The sequence below is a fragment of the Mizuhopecten yessoensis genome, unplaced genomic scaffold (genome assembly GCF_002113885.1).
Source record: "Mizuhopecten yessoensis strain PY_sf001 unplaced genomic scaffold, ASM211388v2 scaffold10889, whole genome shotgun sequence".
Classification (NCBI taxonomy): domain Eukaryota; kingdom Metazoa; phylum Mollusca; class Bivalvia; order Pectinida; family Pectinidae; genus Mizuhopecten; species Mizuhopecten yessoensis.
The window spans coordinates 87,999-106,497 of record NW_018408772.1 but is presented as its reverse complement, the minus strand read 5'-3'; the positions used below and the strand labels follow the sequence as shown (position 1 = coordinate 106,497).

Below are 18,499 nucleotides of genomic sequence, written 5' to 3'. Positions count from 1 at the left end.
GCTAGCAATCTTTTGAGCAGGAATAGACAAATCGTCCAATAAAACAAAACAAACAAACAAGGTATGTCAACAACAATAAGTGGTAAATATCTCCACACAGCAGAATACCCAGTACTTCAGTGAGTAGGGGTGGGGATCTTAGGTTACAATAGTAGTGGTGGGGTCTACAGAATACCCAGTACTTCAGTAAATAGGGGTGGGGATCTTAGGTTACAATAGTAGTGGTGGGGTCTACAGAATACCCAGTACTTCAGTGAGTAGGGGTGGGGAGCTTAGGTTACAATAGTAGTGGTGGGGTCTACAGAATCCCCAGTACTTCAGTGGATAGGGGTGGGGATCTTAGGTTACAATACTAGTGGTGGGGTCTACAGAATACCCAGTACTTCAGTGAGTAGTGGTGGGGATCTTAGGTTACAATGGTAGTGGTGGGGTCTAAAGAATACCCAGTACTTCAGTGAGTAGTGGTGGGGATCTTAGGTTACAATGGTAGTGGTGGGGTCTACAGAATACCCAGTACTGCAGTGAGTAGGGGTGGGGATCTTAGGTTACAATGGTAGTGGTGGGGTCTACAGAATACCCAGTACTGCAGTGAGTAGGGGTGGGGATCTTAGGTTACAATGGTAGTGGTGGGGTCTAAAGAATACCCAGTACTTCAGTGAGTAGTGGTGGGGATCTTAGGTTACAATGGTAGTGGTGGGGTCTAAAGAATACCCAGTACTTCAGTGAGTAGTGGTGGGGATCTTAGGTTACAATGGTAGTGGTGGGGTCTACAGAATACCCAGTACTGCAGTGAGTAGGGGTGGGGATCTTAGGTTACAATGGTAGTGGTGGGGTCTAAAGAATACCCAGTACTTCAGTGAGTAGTGGTGGGGATCTTAGGTTACAATGGTAGTGGTGGGGTCTAAAGAATACCCAGTACTTCAGTGAGTAGTGGTGGGGATCTTAGGTTACAATGGTAGTGGTGGGGTCTACAGCAAGTAGTGGTGGGGTCTACAGCAAGTAGTGATGGGGTATATAGTAAGTAGTGATGGGGTATATAGTAAGTAGTGATGGGGTATATAGTAAGTAGTGATGGGGTATATAGTAAGTAGTGATGGGGTCTATAGTAAGTAGTGATGGGGTCCATAGCAAGTAGTGATGGGGTCTATAGTAAGTAGTGATGGGGTCCATAGCAAGTAGTGATGGGGTCTATAGTAAGTAGTGATGGGGTATATAGTAAGTAGTGATGGGGTCTATAGCAAGTAGTGATGGGGTCTATAGTAAGTAGTGATGGGGTCTATAGTAAGGAGTGATGGGGGCTATAGTAAGTAGTGATGGGGTCTATAGCAAGTAGTGTGGGGTCTATAGCAAATAGTGGTGGGGTCTACAGCAAGTAGTGGTGGGGTCTACAGCAAGTAGTGGTGGGGTATATAGCAAGTAGTGATGGGGTATATAGTAAGTAGTGGTCGGGTATATAGCAAGTAGTGGTGGGGTCTATAGCAAGTAGTGGTGGGGTCTATAGTAAGTAGTGATGGGGTCTATAGTAAGTAGTGATGGGGTCTATAGCAAGTAGTGGTGGGGTCCACAGCAAGTAGTGGTGGGGTCTACAGCAAGGAGTGGTGGGGTCTACAGCAAGTAGTGGGGGGGTCCACAGCAAGTAGTGGTGGGGTCTACAGCAAGCAGTGATGGGGTATATAGTAAGTAGTGATGGGGTATATAGTAAGTAGTGATGGGGTCTATAGCAAGCAGTGGTGGGGTCTATAGCAAATAGTGGTGGGGTCTACAGCAAGCAGTGGTGGGGTCCACAGCAAGTAGTGGTGGGGTCTACAGCAAGCAGTGATGGGGTATATAGTAAGTAGTGATGGGGTCTATAGCAAGTAGTGGTGGGGTCTATAGCAAATAGTGGTGGGGTCTACAGCAAGTAGTGGTGGGGTCCACAGCAAGTAGTGGTGGGGTCTACAGCAAGTAGTGATGGGGTATATAGTAAGTAGTGATGGGGTATATAGTAAGTAGTGGTGGGGTCTATAGCAAATAGTGGTGGGGTCTACAGCAAGTAGTGATGGGGTATATAGTAAGTAGTGATGGGGTATATAGTAAGTAGTGATGGGGTCTATAGCAAGTAGTGATGGGATATATAGTAAGTAGTGGTGGGGTCTACAGCAAGTAGTGGTGGGGTCTATAGTAAGTAGTGGTGGGATATATAGTAAGTAGTGGTGGGATCTATTGCAAGTAGTGATGGGGTATATAGTAATTAGTGGTGGGGTATATAGTAAGTAGTGGTGGGATCTATAGCAAGTATAACCAGTACTTCAGTGGATAGGGGTGGGGATCACCGAAGGCCATGTCTAAGTTGACCACTGACCAAAGGCCATGTCTAAGTTGACCACTGACCGAAGGCCATGTCTATTTTAGATCTGGCTGATAATTTAACTTGATCGGGTACTTATACAATGGTTAGAAAGCTAAAGTATTCCTTGAAGAGTTAGCGTAGAAACCATTTATGTGCCTGACATGTGCACCACCAAGGGGACCCCTGTAGGTCACTTTTGATTTACGGGTGACACAAAAACTAACTTCTCTTTGTACCAAATTCATGGTATGACTTCTTTAATTGGATTGAAATTTGATGTAAGTTGTGGTTGCTGATAACCCCTGGACTGGGAGTGATGACCTTCAGCAGGTACAGTACGAACATATATACCTGATAGTAAGGTCATTATGATAATGATGTGTATCCTCAGGAAAACTCTACCAATAATGACATAACCTCGTAAAAACTACATGATCTAGTGAAACTTCAACAATGTTCATGTACCACCCCTCATACAACCTACAGCAATACCGGTATTGATGATGTGCCTTCCAATCTCTGTACCGTGTTTACACTCTAGATCTCCCAAACCTGAGTTAATGATGTACCAGTTGCTATCTTTTATCATTTAAACTGCAACAATTTCATTAAAATAGTAGAAATTGAGTAAAGTGAAGTCAAGGCATCAGGACATTATAGGTCACAGTGACCTACATTTGATATATTAATGTACAACACAGACATTGTATAAAGTTTTATGGATGTTGGGTTCTAGTATTGAAATGGAACAAAACACAGAGCCATGGCACGATGTGGTACAGATGAGAGGACAAACAATCAATGCCTCCTTTTCTATGCGGCAGGGGTATAAACATTTCATTGATTCTGCTCATACATTTTATGTGTACAATATTGTACACACAATCTGATAGTGATATTTATCACAAACTGTACTAACGTGGTCCACTAACATGTGTTGTATGTACAGTGCATGTCCCATCCTTTTGTACTCTTTTGTACTCTTTTGTATCCTTTTGTACTCTTCCATTGAGGAAATTGATACTGTTGAATGAAGCCAATCATACAGGCCACTGATGTGATATTAAATATTCATGAACTATGACCTTTGTGTTTGGTTAAATATTCATAAACACTACAACTTTCCCCTACGTTAATTTTATCTTCCAATAAATCCAAATTCTGATTCCTTCAAGCCCGTTAATGAATAATTCAACACAGATACCAAATGTGTTTACCTATATAATACCTGAGTTAATATTTACTGAGTAAACATTTCCCCTACCTACTTACACCAGGTACCCTAGGTAGGGAGTAGGTACTGGTGTATTGTAGACTGAAGTTCTACAACTCCTAGCCTGGTGACTACATGTGTCACTGTCTGATAACATTCAACATAATGTATTGAATCTGATAAATTCAACGCATTATCAGTCTACATTCAAGTGTAGGTACTAGTCATTGCTAGCTGTATATAGCGCCTTTGTATCACCATTCCAATGCTTATCAATACGATCAATTATTCCCATGTTCCATTGTTGTAGTTGTGTTTAACTCTACATGTATAGTGTATGTTCAGAGTATATTGGCCTATGTGGTAGAGACAGTGGAGTACAGTAATGGGTGTTACAAGCTTATTTACCCCCCCCCCCCCCAACCTCCTACCATCCCTCAACAACCAGTCACCTAGGTAATTAAAAATAACAAATTTCAATATTTTTCATTTAATGATAACCTATCACAACACATCTAACCTTAAAGTAATAATATATTAGACAATATGATGTTTCCTTTACCTAGTGATAAATGAAAAGTATCATTTAACCCATTTACTTATTATTTCACTATTTTTTTAAAACTAATATCAGCATACCTGTACACATAAATCAACAAAAAAAACTTGCAAAGAACACCACCTTTCATTCGATACTCTCTGACCATCAATAATTGAAATTCCAAACAAAATAAATGATGGTATGATTTAAGCAAGTGAAGAATTATTTTATTTATGTATTTAATGACTAACTAGATAATTTAGCGATAAATATCTAACCAAACCCTCAACACAACATGTAGAACTTACAGTAGAGTTAGCAGCCTCCACAGGGTCCTTCCAGGTTACTTTTTTACTTGACAGGGGACTATGGTGGGGACTGTAACCCCCTCCTCCAAGTCTATCCATTGTCCACAGTTCCTAATTAGCTAATTAATCCAGCATCATTGTTCACTAAAACAATACTAATTCCATTGAGCATATCCTCTATCCATGGATGAATTCTGCATCAGTGCCAAATCTTACACCACCATGCTTGATTGAACAAGCACACACCTCCCTGTTTAAAGTAATTGTGCAGGAAAACTCCAGTGTTTGAAGAGCCTTTTTTGCCACGGGCAGAGGGTGACAGACCTTACACACTAACCACCCAGCCTTGCTTGTCTTCTAAGTCCCCGACACATACGCTAAGTTGTGCTTTCAATTTCCAGAGCTATAAAGGCAAGGCTCAGTCAAGCCTATTGAAATTGCATGGATAAATACTAAAACCATTGACAGCCTTATCAGGTATAGAGAGGTCCGCGGGAAGTTTGGATTTAGTCGGGCTGACATGCCCTCACATGTACCTGTATATATACACAGGGGAATTCCGTGTTACACTTAGTACTGAAAACTCCACTGGATAATGGCTGTACCTTTACTACACTTCCTATACAACAAGCAATTTGTTCAACCAACTGTGAACGCACACGCACGATGTCATGCATGCATGCCCACACAGATGTCCATTGAAGCACACGCACAGCTTACTTCGGCGTCATTTTGTGCCCTATCCACCTATCTAATCAATGATGAAACAAACACTGAAAAATCCCATTTACTTAATAGACAATCGGCGCCTCTTGGTTCTACAGTTACCTGTACAGACACCTTTTACAGCTGTAACCAGGGACCTCTTCTATTGCTATAGAGTGGAATAGGTCATATAGCCATGGTTTTTAAATTGATCGGTTAACATTTAGATGGCTTTTTATTTGATAAAATTGACAGACAACTATTTATATTGATTTTTTTAACCATGAAAGGAGAGCCTTAAACTGGAATTAAAGGAGATATTCATCACTACCCATTAGGTGGAAAACAATTAATATTAAAAGCCTTTGAAAGGTAAAATCTTCCAGGAGAATCAATAGTATGTTCTTTTGGGAAATTAAACTTTTATACTTTTGAAACATTTAATCTTTTATGGAAATCAATAATTATTTTGGAAATTAAATCGTAACCATTAGTCATTGGACAGGAGATGTTATTGATATAAGGTTTAATCTGTACAAGGACTTTGTGATAAACTTTCAATAAAATAAATTTTAACCGAATTAGGATTGAATGTAGGACTTCTTCAATTTGTAAAGCTGTTTCAATACTACATCCTGCTCAAACAAGATCACAACATTCCACTTACTTGTACAAGGGATTCTATATCACTCTCATGATTAACTGACCACAAATTGTACAAGGGATTCTATATCACTCTCATGATTAACTGACCACAAATTGTACAAGGGATTCTATATCACTCTCATGATTAACTGATCACAAATTGTACAAGGGATTCTATATCACTCTCTTGATTAACTGACCACAAATTGTACAAGGGATTCTATATCACTCTCATGATTAACTTATCACAAATTGTACAAGGGATTCTATATCACTCCCTTGATTAACTGACCACAAATTGTACAAGGGATTCTATATCACTCTCATGATCAACTGACCACAAATTGAAATTGTTTCTTATATATATATAATTGCCTGATATCTTACAAATTTTACTGGAGTATAACGATATAAGGAATTACTTGGGATCAGGACTGAATCCTGCCACAGTCTTTAATCACAATACCTGGACTATCCTATAGGTATTCTTGGTCATTATTAGCACCTTACAGACAACACAAGCCTTCCAATACCTCAAATTCATGTTTCTCCACAATAAACCTTTGATAGATGACACAGAGTAATATTGAATCTTAAATCATAAATGTTTAATCCAATGTGGTCTTTTGTTTCCCTGCTGCTATCGATGGTAGCTTCCCTGTAGTAAGACTGGGTATTTTACCTGTGTTGGAGCAGGGTAACAACAAGTAAACACATGTACTCAATCATCAGGTAGCGTACACATACCTTAAGTATTTAAATTCATTGGCAAACATTTTTTTAAGTCCACATGATTTACCTCCCTTACACAGCTGTAGTAGCTGATTCCAAAGTTACAAAGTATTATCTGGAGTATGATCAAAGTGACCAACAAGAAAATTACTAAAATGACAGTATATTTATTCCTACCTAGTTACCATGTACTGACTAAGATGACAGTATATGTATTCCTACCTAGTTACCTTGTACTGACTAAGATGACAGTATATTTATTCCTACCTAATCACCATGTACTGACTAAGATTTTAATCTCTACCTAGTCAACTTGTACTGACTAAGATGATAGTATATTTTTTCCTACCTAGTTACCTTGTACTGACTAAGATGACAGTATATTGATTCCTACCTAGTCACCATGTACTGACTAAGAGTAGTAGCTGATTCCAAAGTTACAAAGTATTATCTGGAGTATGATCAAAGGGACCAACAAGAAAATTACTAAAATGACAGTATATTTATTCCTACCTAGTTACAATGTACTGACTAAGATGACAGTATATTTATTCCTATATCTATTTCTACCTAGTCACCATGTACTGACTAAGTTTTTAATCTCTACCTAGTCACCATGTACTTACTAAGATGATAGTATATTTATTCCTACCTAGTTCCCTTGTACTGACTAAGATGACAGTATATCTATTTCTCCCTAGTCACCATGTACTGACTAAGATTTTAATCTCTACCTAGTCACCTTGTACTGACTAAGATGATAGTATATTTATTCCTACCTAGTTACCTTGTACTGACTAAGATGACAGTATATCTATTTCTACCTAGTCACCATGTACTGACTAAGATGACAGTATATGTATTCCTCCCTAGTTACCTTGTACTGCCTAAGATGACAGTATATTTATTCCTACCTATTTACCATGTACTGACTAAGTTTTTAATCTCTACCTAGTCAACTTGTACTGACTAAGATGACAGTATATTTATTCCTACCTATTTACCATGTACTAAGTAAGATGATAGTATATGTATTCCTACCTAGTCACCTTGTACTGACTAAGATGACAGCATATTTATTCCTACCTAGTTACCATGTACTGACTAAGATGACAGTATATTTATTCCTACCTAGTCAACATGTACTGACTAAGATGACAGTATATTCATTCCTACCTAGTCACCATGTACTGACTAAGATGACAGTTTATGTATTCCTACCTAGTTACCATGTACTAAGTAAGCTGACAGTATATTTATTCCTACCTAGTCACCATGTCCAGACTAAGATGACAGTATATTTATTCCTACCTATTTAACAGGTACTAAGTAAGATGATAGTATATGTATTCCTACCTAGTCACCGTGTACTGACTAAGATGACAGTATATGTATTCCTACCTAGTTGCCATGTACTAAGTAAGATGACAGTATATTTATTCCTACCGTATATTTATTCCTACCTAGTTACCATGTACTGACTAAGATGAAAGTATATTTATTCCTACCTAGTCACCATGTACTAAGTAAGATGATAGTATATCTATTCCTACCTAGTTACCTTGTACTGACTAAGATGACAGTATATTTATTCCTTCCTAGTCTCCATGTACTGACTAAGATGACAGTATATTCATTCCTACCTAGTCACCATGGACTGACTAAGATGACAGTATATTCATTCCTACCTAGTCACCATGGACTGACTAAGATGACAGTATATGTATTCCTAGCTAGTTACCATGTACTAAGTAAGATGACAGTAAGATGACAGTATATGTATTCCTACCTAGTCACCATGTACTGACTAAGATGACAGCATATTTATTCCTACCTAGTCCCCATGTACTGACTAAGATGACAGTATATTTATTACTACCTAGTCACCATGTACTGACTAAGATGACAGTATATTTATTCATACCTAGTCACCATGTACTGACTAAGATGACAGTATATTTATTACTACCTAGTCACCATGTACTGACTAAGATGACAGCATATTTATTCCTACCTAGTTACCATGTACTGACTAAGATGACAGTATATGTATTCCTACCTAGTTACCATGTACTAAGTAAGATGACAGTATATTTATTCCTACCTAGTCACCATGTACTGACTAAGATGACAGTATATGTATTCCTACCTAGTCACCATGTACTAAGTAAGATGATAGTATATTTATTCCTACCTAGTCACCATGTACTGACTAAGATGATAGTATATTTATTCCTACCTAGTCACCATGTACTAAGTAAGATGATAGTATATCTATTCCTACCTAGTTACCTTGTACTGACTAAGATGACAGTATATTTATTCCTACCTAGTCACCATGTACTAACCATAGTGTCCATGCTACATCACTACTACATGTATATGTATCAGTGTAATTTCCCTAATAATGCTAACTCACACTTCTTTGCTTGACGTTCAATCATTTTAATCTCTACACTTCAATCTCTGAATCTTATTTACTGTCCATTGTCTTTACAGGTAATAGGCTTAAGGCGTGCATTGTTAAAATTTGATAATACCATTGTTTATGATAGCTGAAAAATACCATGCATAGTAGTCTAGTAGTGAAGCATCACCACCGATATTGGTTCAATAATTGGATGATACATGTACCACCATTTAGAGTGGTTAAGCTGTCTGATGACATCAGTATTTTATACTCGTAGTGATTCAATAATTGGATGATCCATGTACCACCATTTAGAGTGGTGAAGCTGTCCGATAACATCAGTATTTTATACTCGTATACGTAGTGATTCAATAATTGGATGATACATGTTCCACCATTTAGAGTGGTGAAGCTCCCCCATGACATCAGTATTTTATACTTGTAGTGATTCAATAATTTGGTGATACATGTACCGCAATTTAGAGTGGTTAAGCTGTCTGATGACATCAGCATTTTATACTCGTAGTGATTCCATAATCGGATGATACATGTACCACGATTTAGAGTGGTGAAGCTCCCCCATGACATCAGTATTTTATACCCGTAGTGATTCAATAATTTGGTGATACATGTACCGCAATTTAGAGTGGTTAAGCTGTCCGATGACATCAGTATTTTATACTTGTAGTGATTCAATAATTTGGTGATACATGTACCGCAATTTAGAGTGGTTAAGCTGTCTGATGACATCTGTAGTTTATACTCGTAGTGATTTAATAATTGGATGATCCATGTACCACCATTTAGAGTGATGAAGCTGTCCGATAACATCAGTATTTTATACTTGTAGTGATTCAATAATTGGATCATACATGTGCCCCCATTTAGAGTGGTGAACCTGTCTGATGACATCAGTAGTTTATACTCGTAGTGATTCCATAATCGGATGATACATGTACCACCATTTAGAGTGATGAAGCTGTCCGATAACATCAGTATTTTATACCCGTAGTGATTCAAGAATTGGATGATACATGTACCCCCATTTAGAGTGGTGAAGCTCCCCCATGACATCAGTATTTTATACTCGTAGTGATTCAATAATTGGATAATACCAACTTTCACCGTGGTTAAATAATTTTGTGACAAATACGCTGCATTTTATTACACCAATCACATATTTACAAAGTATTTATCATGGCAGGAATAAAGATAGACTTTCTACCATCACTATTACTGTATAATCAATGTTACCAAACTATTGATTTATAATGCCTGTCACTGGAGTTGTAGGAGTTAAAACATTAACAGTCGTGTAGTATATCTGACTGAGCTATTTTTTCCTGTGGTTTGTTTCCTTTGTTTATTAGGGTATTAATGAATATTCATTATCATGATTGTTTAATGTGTAGCCATGGTTAGCAGCTGCCAGACAAATGTAGGCAATTCCTACCATTGGAACTTTATACAAATGCGAGACAGTTTTAAAACAAGGGGCTAAGAGGGCCTGTATTGCTCGTCTGAGTTTGTCAAAATCTTTTCATTAATATTACCATTTTTCTCCACTTTGGGCTCTACCTCCATGTACCAAGGGGGACAACACTCTGCCATTGTGTAATGATTGATTTTCCTGGGTTATTTATTGATTTTCCTGGGTCATTTATTGATTTTCCTGGGTTATTTATTTAACTTATACAACATTATATTCCCTTGGTCCAAGAATGCTCCAGATCAAATTTATAATTTGAAATTCCTTCATTTATTAGGAAGAAGAAGGATTTTTAAAATATACCGCTATTTCTCCTAAATGGGCCCTAGTCGGAGTAGTCGCTCTCTCCTCCGGGAGGCACACCATCAGTTTATACAACACTGATCATGAGTCCACCTGGGCAAGGACACTCACAAACAAATTGGGTTAAATCCCTACGTCCATGCATACAAAAGGAGAAGGCTTGAACAATATACTTTTTCACCCTAATGAGCCCTGTCCATTTGTCCTTAAAATGTGATACTGCTACATAAAAAATATTCAAACAAGGAAACCGGAATTATATAATTATTGAATTTTAACTATCCGAGAAATTTTGATAACAAAAGGAATCAAAATTAAACTTCTACAGTAAAATTCAAGAAATTTGCCTTCTTTGCCTACTGGCTACCTTTTTTTAATAAATCTGAAAATGAAAAATCCATAAAAAAAAAGTCAAGAAGATCCTAAATAACACCTCCCTACAATGCTGCCTGAGAAACAGATATAACAAACTAGCTGTCCAATTACTAGTTGCAAAATGAAATATTCACAACAAAGGACTAAGAGCAACCTACATATAAAATCTGAGGAAGATCTGTCAGTATAGTTCTTAACAGCAAAGAGTAGCTTCAGGATGGATGACGGACCACTGACAAAGTCAATGTAAACAGTTATCATCTGATGATTGTGGGCTTAAAAACTGAATAAAACTGGAATCTGCTATCGTAAAGTATCATGTGCTTCAGTTAAGGTCTCGACGAAGGACATCACTAAACATGTCAGTCCACCTGCAGTACAACAGGTAGGTTTGTTTTATAGTGACCAGTGCTGTAATTACAGGCCAGCACATCAAATAACCTTATGTATAACACAATCACAACCTTTTATACTTATCACACAGGATTGATAAAACATTTAAAGTCCACTTGCTATACTCAGTACCTTTAAAGTTGCACAAAACTTTTTTCACACATTACGATCTATACACGTCGCTTGTTTTAGGTTTCTGCCAGGCATAAACCTGTTCAAAAGATCTACATCTAATTATATGTACACACGGAAGGCTGTAAAGATTTCTGAACCAATACGCGATACATATCCATTTTCACATAAATTTACACATTTGTATAAATTTGTCAATACTCAAATTTCATTAAGGAAAAATGTCTGGCAAATTCTTTTCACAGTGGGCTGGTGTAAAGAAACGGTATAACTTAGACCTGAACAAAATCAGAAACCCAGATAACAGGCAAATTAACATTTACGTATCTGGAGCGATGGCCAGGGGTCAACTTTAAGTATATGATCATAAAAGCTTGTCAACTCCAGCTTTACACCATACATTTAAATACTTTTAAAGTTTCATGCATACCAAGTTTTTGATTCCAGATCAATCAACTTAAACCACAGTTAAAGCAGTAAAGGATGGTAATGATATACAAAACACGTCAAAAACATCCATTTTTCAGTGATTATATAAATCATTGAAAGAGAAATTTAGTAGCAGCTGCGACATTAAAAATAAACCCTGCCAGTCAATTTCACCTGTATACACATGCATGTAGCCATGAAGGGTGAATTAATTGTCGAAAATTTCAATGAAAAAGGAAGAATAAACATCTAAAAATTGTTAATGTTTATTTTTCTATTTTGTGCTGTTGTTGGACTCACTGTACTGTAAACATGGAGCGTAAGTGTGATTCATACCTATTACATTTACGTTTTGATCAGCTGCATACATTTCCCCAGCAATATCATACAGAAAAGGATGTCGGCAGAACTTACAATAACTTGACATTACCCTTACCTTCACAGAGCTTGAATGACCTTGATCTTTATTTTGCCTTGACATATCCAATGTCCATGACATTGACTAATCTCACCTTAACAGATCCAGGGTACCTGTCAGCTGATATACATGTACTACCCCCAGTATCCTTAAATCTCACCTTAACAGATCCAGGGTACCAGTCAGCTGATATACATGTACTACCCCCAGTATCCTTAAATCTCACCTAAACAGATCCAGGGGGTACCTGTCAGCTGATATACATGTACTACCCCCAGTACCCTTAAATCTCACCTTAACAGATCCAGGGCAGCTGTCAGCTGATATACATGTACTACCCCCAGTATGCTTAAATCTCACCTTAACAGATCCAGGGCAGCTGTCAGCTGATATACATGTACTACCCCCAGTATGCTTAAATCTCACCTAAACAGATCCAGGGGGCCCCTGTCAGCTGATATACATGTACTACCTCCAGTACCCTTAAATCTCACCTTAACAGATCCAGGGTAGCTCTCAGCTGATATACATGTACTACCCCCAGTAACCTTGAATCTCACCTTAACAAATCCAGGGTTCCTGTCAGCTGATATACATGTACTACCCCCAGTACCCTTGAATCTCACCTTAACAAATCCAGGGTACCTGTCAGCTGATATACATGTACTACCCCCAGTACCCTTAAATCTCACTGTCATCTCGTCATATCCTGTGATGACCTTGAGCTTTACACTCTCTTATTGAGACCCTACAGTGCCCTTCACTCTCTCCTTCACATATCCTGTGATGACCTTGAGCTTTACACTCTCTTATTGAGACCCTACAGTTCCCTTCACTCTCTCCTTCACATATCCTGTGATGATCTTAAGCTTCATCTATATATTTGACCTACTATTTAGTGACCTTGCATTTACTATCACCTTGATAGATCCAGAGGTGCCCTTCAGTTTACTCACACCTTGACAGATCCAGAGGTGCCCTTCAGTTTACTATCACCTTGACAGATCCAGAGGTGCCCTTCAGTTTACTCTCACCTTGACAGATATAAAGGTGCCATTCAGTTTACTCTCACCTTGACAGATCTAGAGGTGCCCTTCAGTTAATCTCACCTTGACATATCTAGAGGTGCCCTTCAGTTTACTATCACCTTGATAGATCCAGAGGTGCCCTTCAGTTAATCTCACCTCGACAGATCCAGAGGTGCCCTTCAGCTTACTCTCACCTTGACAGATCTAGAGGTGCCCTTCAGTTAATCTCACCTTGACATATCTAGAGGTGCCCTTCAGTTTACTATCACCTTGATAGATCCAGAGGTGCCCTTCAGTTAATCTCACCTCGACAGATCCAGAGGGGCCCTTCAGTTTAGTCTCACCTTGACAGATCTAGAGGTGCCCTTCAGTTAATCTCACCTTGACAGATCCAGAGGTGCCCTTCAGTTTACTCTCCAGCAGCCCCACACGATCGTTAGCCTCCTTTTCCAGTTCCTCCACTGTGGACACCAGCACCTCATTCTGTTCACTGAGGTCGTTCACGTATGCCTGCAGCACCCGCACTCGCGTCTACAGAAATATAGATACATACAGTATTAAAGTATACAGGTAAATGTTTATACTGACATGGGTCAATCAAGACTTGATTTACTTCCGTTTATGGGTAGTTTCCCCAACAGAATAAAATTGCACTGTTCTCTGAAATTCGCCGACGTACTTTAAACCTCACCTAAATTTCAACATGAAAATAGCTGTTTTTCTTCAAAATATTTCCCCAATATGATTTTTCTTTCAATTCAAACAGTTTAAAATGCATAATACTGCATACATTCATTTTCTTCACACATAATTTTAACAAAAATTCTCATAAATTGAAATATACTGCACACATGTATGTCGGAAACAAACATTTATCTATAACCTTGATGACGCTAGAGCCTTGTATCAAAATATCAATTTCCCCAAAATCTGAAAAAAGGGTGGATTCCCCTAAATCCTAGATTGATTCCTGACTGAGACTCAGGCAGTATTAAAAAGTTGGAGACTCCACCTAGGTCAATATCACTTTTTTCGGTTTATATCACATCAGAGTTTAGGTCTAAGAATGAAAACACTTGTGTTTTTGCTAACGTTAACAAATCCAATCTTTAACTTTGGTACTTATCCTGAAAGTTTTTATTCCAATTTTAATCAGCAACCGTAAGTTTAGATATCTGTTCAATATCAATTTATGTAAATATTTTTGAAATAAAGAAAAACTTGATGGTTAATTGAACATATATATGATCCAACCACCTAAAAAAAAATATTTTATGGAACAAGACACATTTTATTATTAATGAAGTACTGTTAATGGTAACCTAGTTTTCCCTATCAGAATTACAAGTACAGTATGTACTTCTAATTTTTTACTCCAAAAGCATTTACGTGTTTTAGAATTATGTGTGTTAAAAACCTTTCTATATAATGAATTGTTACAACATTGTCCTTAATAAAAAAATAAAAAATAAATTCAACGACTGGTTTAATGTTTCCAATCTTTAAATAACATTAACAATTCACAAATTTGTTAATCCACTTTGTATAAGTAATTGTACGGGTTCATTAGGTTTTTTTCTTCACCTTGGCCTAGAACACCTAGTGAAAGAATTAATATTTGCCCTAAATCTGACTAATATGATTCAAAGTGGTTTTGTACAGTTAAAAATGTATTGAAAATATTAAATGAACAACAACAAAAACAGACACACACAATGAAATAACTTTCTACCTTCAGACTCTGACCCTTCCAAATGTTCAACTTGCAACCCTATATACACCTATTGTTTTTCCCTTATTTTCATTAATGCTTTCAGTATTCAAAAGTAAAAAAAAAATTAACGAAACAAATGTTGAAATTTAAATTCACCACACAATGCAATCTATCGAACCTGATCTACACTAAATCTGTACATATCTTGACTCAAGTATTCCACTTAGATGTGTTGTAAATCTTCATACCTCCACCTGGACCACATGTCAACAGCAGGAAAGGGTGAAGTAGGGTAACGTGACAATCAACAAGCTGTTACTACAGTACTGTACACTAAATCACAATCAATAAATCAACCAAACACATCCTCCCAGGATAGCATTGTCACAATGGTGTACTTCAGTAAACGATCCAGACACACACACAATGCATAGGTGTGATAATCTATTACATGTCAATCTTAATACAAATACAAACTTCAATCAGTTGAATCTTTGAGGTTTAAAATTCAGCACAGATATTTACAGACCTGGTATTTGAACAATGAACATACAGGAGAAATTGCATTTTACTTTAATTTAAAAATCATAATGTATTTTCTTTTCAAAATAAATGTATTGTTTGCAAACATATTTGAATTTAATATTTAGGATTAAATATAGATTTTGTATCAGAAAATAAACTAAAACACTGTTTAACAATTGTTTACTCTTGTCAGGTAAATCTGGGACCTTCAACACTGGTCTGTTGGTAAATTAATAATCACATCACCATTTGCAAACCTCCATAATGATGATAGCCTAATCATTACTTTCCTATACCTTCATGTATAAACAATGTTTTGAATTCGTGTTGAGTGCATTTTCTACAAATAACAATATTTAGGACCATACCTTGGATTCTTACAAAATTTCAAAAATAAAACATTATCCCCTCCGCATTAAAGCCATGTTGGTCTCTGTGGAGAATAACATATAGATTGTTTAGATATACATATATTAACATTCGACAATTCACATCAATTATATACCTTCTGTGTGTCTTCTCCGCAAAGTTCAGCATCATCAAGTCGCTGCAACCTGCTTTCATACACTCCCTTGAACTCCCCGAGGAGGTTGTGCATCTGTCCACTCGTCTTCCCACCTGTTACCCTCATCCCTTGTCCCACTATGTCCTCCATTTCAAGGGTTACCCCCAAGTAAACTGCTCCCCGTTTCCTCTTGTTTCAATTAACACACTATCACCTTCATCAGTAAATCATGAAATCCTCACCTAAATAATATATCATGATGAGTTGTTGCAAGCTTCATCGAGCGGAAGACAGCCCTAGTAATCCAACACCAAAAACCCGCAGTAAGCTTTAATTTCATTGGATGTATTCGAAATCACATGGAAAAGTGATCCAATAGTAGTACTTCTACTTTTTAGCCCAATGTTTTGATTTTGCACATGGGAGTTGTATCATTTTCCAAATCCAAAACGTGATGTTTTATCGTAATATTTCGCCAGAAACAGGCGATGTCAATGTGTCTTTTTAGGCGACAGCAATGTCATGTTCTAAATATTGATATAATTTGGCGAATTTGTATCGACAAACATTGATGATCTACGTGTGCCGGGAAACCGCTGGGGCAAGTTTTGACACGACCTTCTGGTGTCGAGAGTGAGCTTCACGCTGTGGTGCTCCGAGTCAATAGGCGGAAATACTGGGTAATCACCGGGCTCGCGGCGACAGTAATAATACGGCGAATACAAATGTTTTCTTACATAATTAAGATGATAAGTCTTTTTTTACGAACGGACAAAACAACCTGCTTTAAAAAAAGACAATTGGGATTAATTAAAATAATTGTTACCGATACCAGGTACATGGTGACGAATTCCATTACTTGCTTGAGTGTCCATCACTATCTGGGTTTCGAATTTTATACATAGACAAATATTTTTGGACGAGACCAAATGTAATTAAGTTTAATGAATTGATGAATACTACTAATATAAAAACACTGAAGAAACTTTGTACTTTTATTAGAATAATTAATAACAGTATTTGACCTCCTCGATATAAATGTGTATATATTATACAACAGTACTGTGTACTACCGACTACGAACACTACAATGTATATATTATATTGTAAATATGTTTCTCTATACATTGTATTGTGAAAGAGAATAAAGTTGAATTGCCGATACTAAGTATTAGGCCTAACGGTAGAGATGGATGGATATAGCCAATATAGACGACCTGTCAATTAATAATTAGTCATTATATGCATTCGCTTTCTGAAAATGAAATCGTGTGTCATCTGCTTGGAGGCGAAGCTATAACTTCAGTTTAGAAAATAATGAATGGGGAGAATTGAATTACTTCTGTGGTAGAATATCTACATGTCTAACAAAACGTGCAGAATTTACAGCTGATTTGAGAGTAACCCTACCATGTACTGTATATATATATACATGTTTAGTTGAAAACAGAGACGTAGTTAGGGTCTACAATGTACGTAAGGCTTAATACTTTATCTGAATAGATATATATATATATACGTTTTTGTTACATCTTTGTAATTATCCATTGTAATCTTCATTTGGAGGAAATAAAGAGAAAAATAATTTACTAAACTGATCAAAATTAAATTGTCAATAACTGCAATAACTGCATGCGTGATATTTACTTGAAACTAATTAACACTATTCAAAACCTCATATTAACTTAATAAGAGTGTATTTTTGTAATGTATATATTGAAGGAATTGTTTTTTAGCATACATGTCCAATGGAAACAAAGAGAATTAAAACGAATTCATATATATGATTAAAACAGCACTTATCGATTCGTTAATTTTGTATGTGAATTTTGCCTTGAAACAAAATTTAGATGCCCGAAATATTTGGACACCCTTTTGCCAAGATTTTCCAAGATTTTAATTGTTCACTCAGTCGCATTAGTGGGAAACGAGAGGTCATACACATGGTACATTTTAAACATGGCGGAACATTATAGGATACGGTATGGAGTTGATATAACAAAAAGTACTTTATATAACAGAAATATCATAACTATGTATTTATAACTATGCTTTCAAAATTCTGTCTATTTTTTCTAGAAATCTACTTATACGAGTGAGAACACGTGTATTTCAAATTGAGAAAAGACCTTGAATTTTATTCAAGCTTGGATTTTTACAATAGTAATTGCATATCAAATCATATTCACATTTGATTAAATAGTGAAACTCATCCCAAATTTCCACATTACATAATGCACACTTTCGATCCTGGCGTGGCAAGCCTGCCTATTGGCCTGTTTCAATTGGTAAATGCAAATTTGAA

The 18,499-nt window shown here is 36.9% G+C and overlaps 1 protein-coding gene across 1 annotated transcript in view; it reads right to left on the bottom strand.

Moving 5' to 3' along the window:
• LOC110463319 (myosin-2 heavy chain-like) overlaps nucleotides 1-16,520 on the bottom strand; it is a 116,451-nt gene extending 99,931 nt beyond the window's left edge. Inside the window, exons 1-2 of the mRNA XM_021517823.1 lie at nucleotides 16,195-16,520; nucleotides 13,832-13,981 (exon numbers count right to left, since the gene is read on the bottom strand). Coding sequence (XP_021373498.1) covers nucleotides 13,832-13,981; nucleotides 16,195-16,344 — 300 coding nt within the window. The 5' untranslated portion in view covers nucleotides 16,345-16,520. The remainder of the gene's footprint in view (nucleotides 1-13,831; nucleotides 13,982-16,194) is intronic.
• Between the last annotated feature and the right edge of the window lie 1,979 nt (nucleotides 16,521-18,499).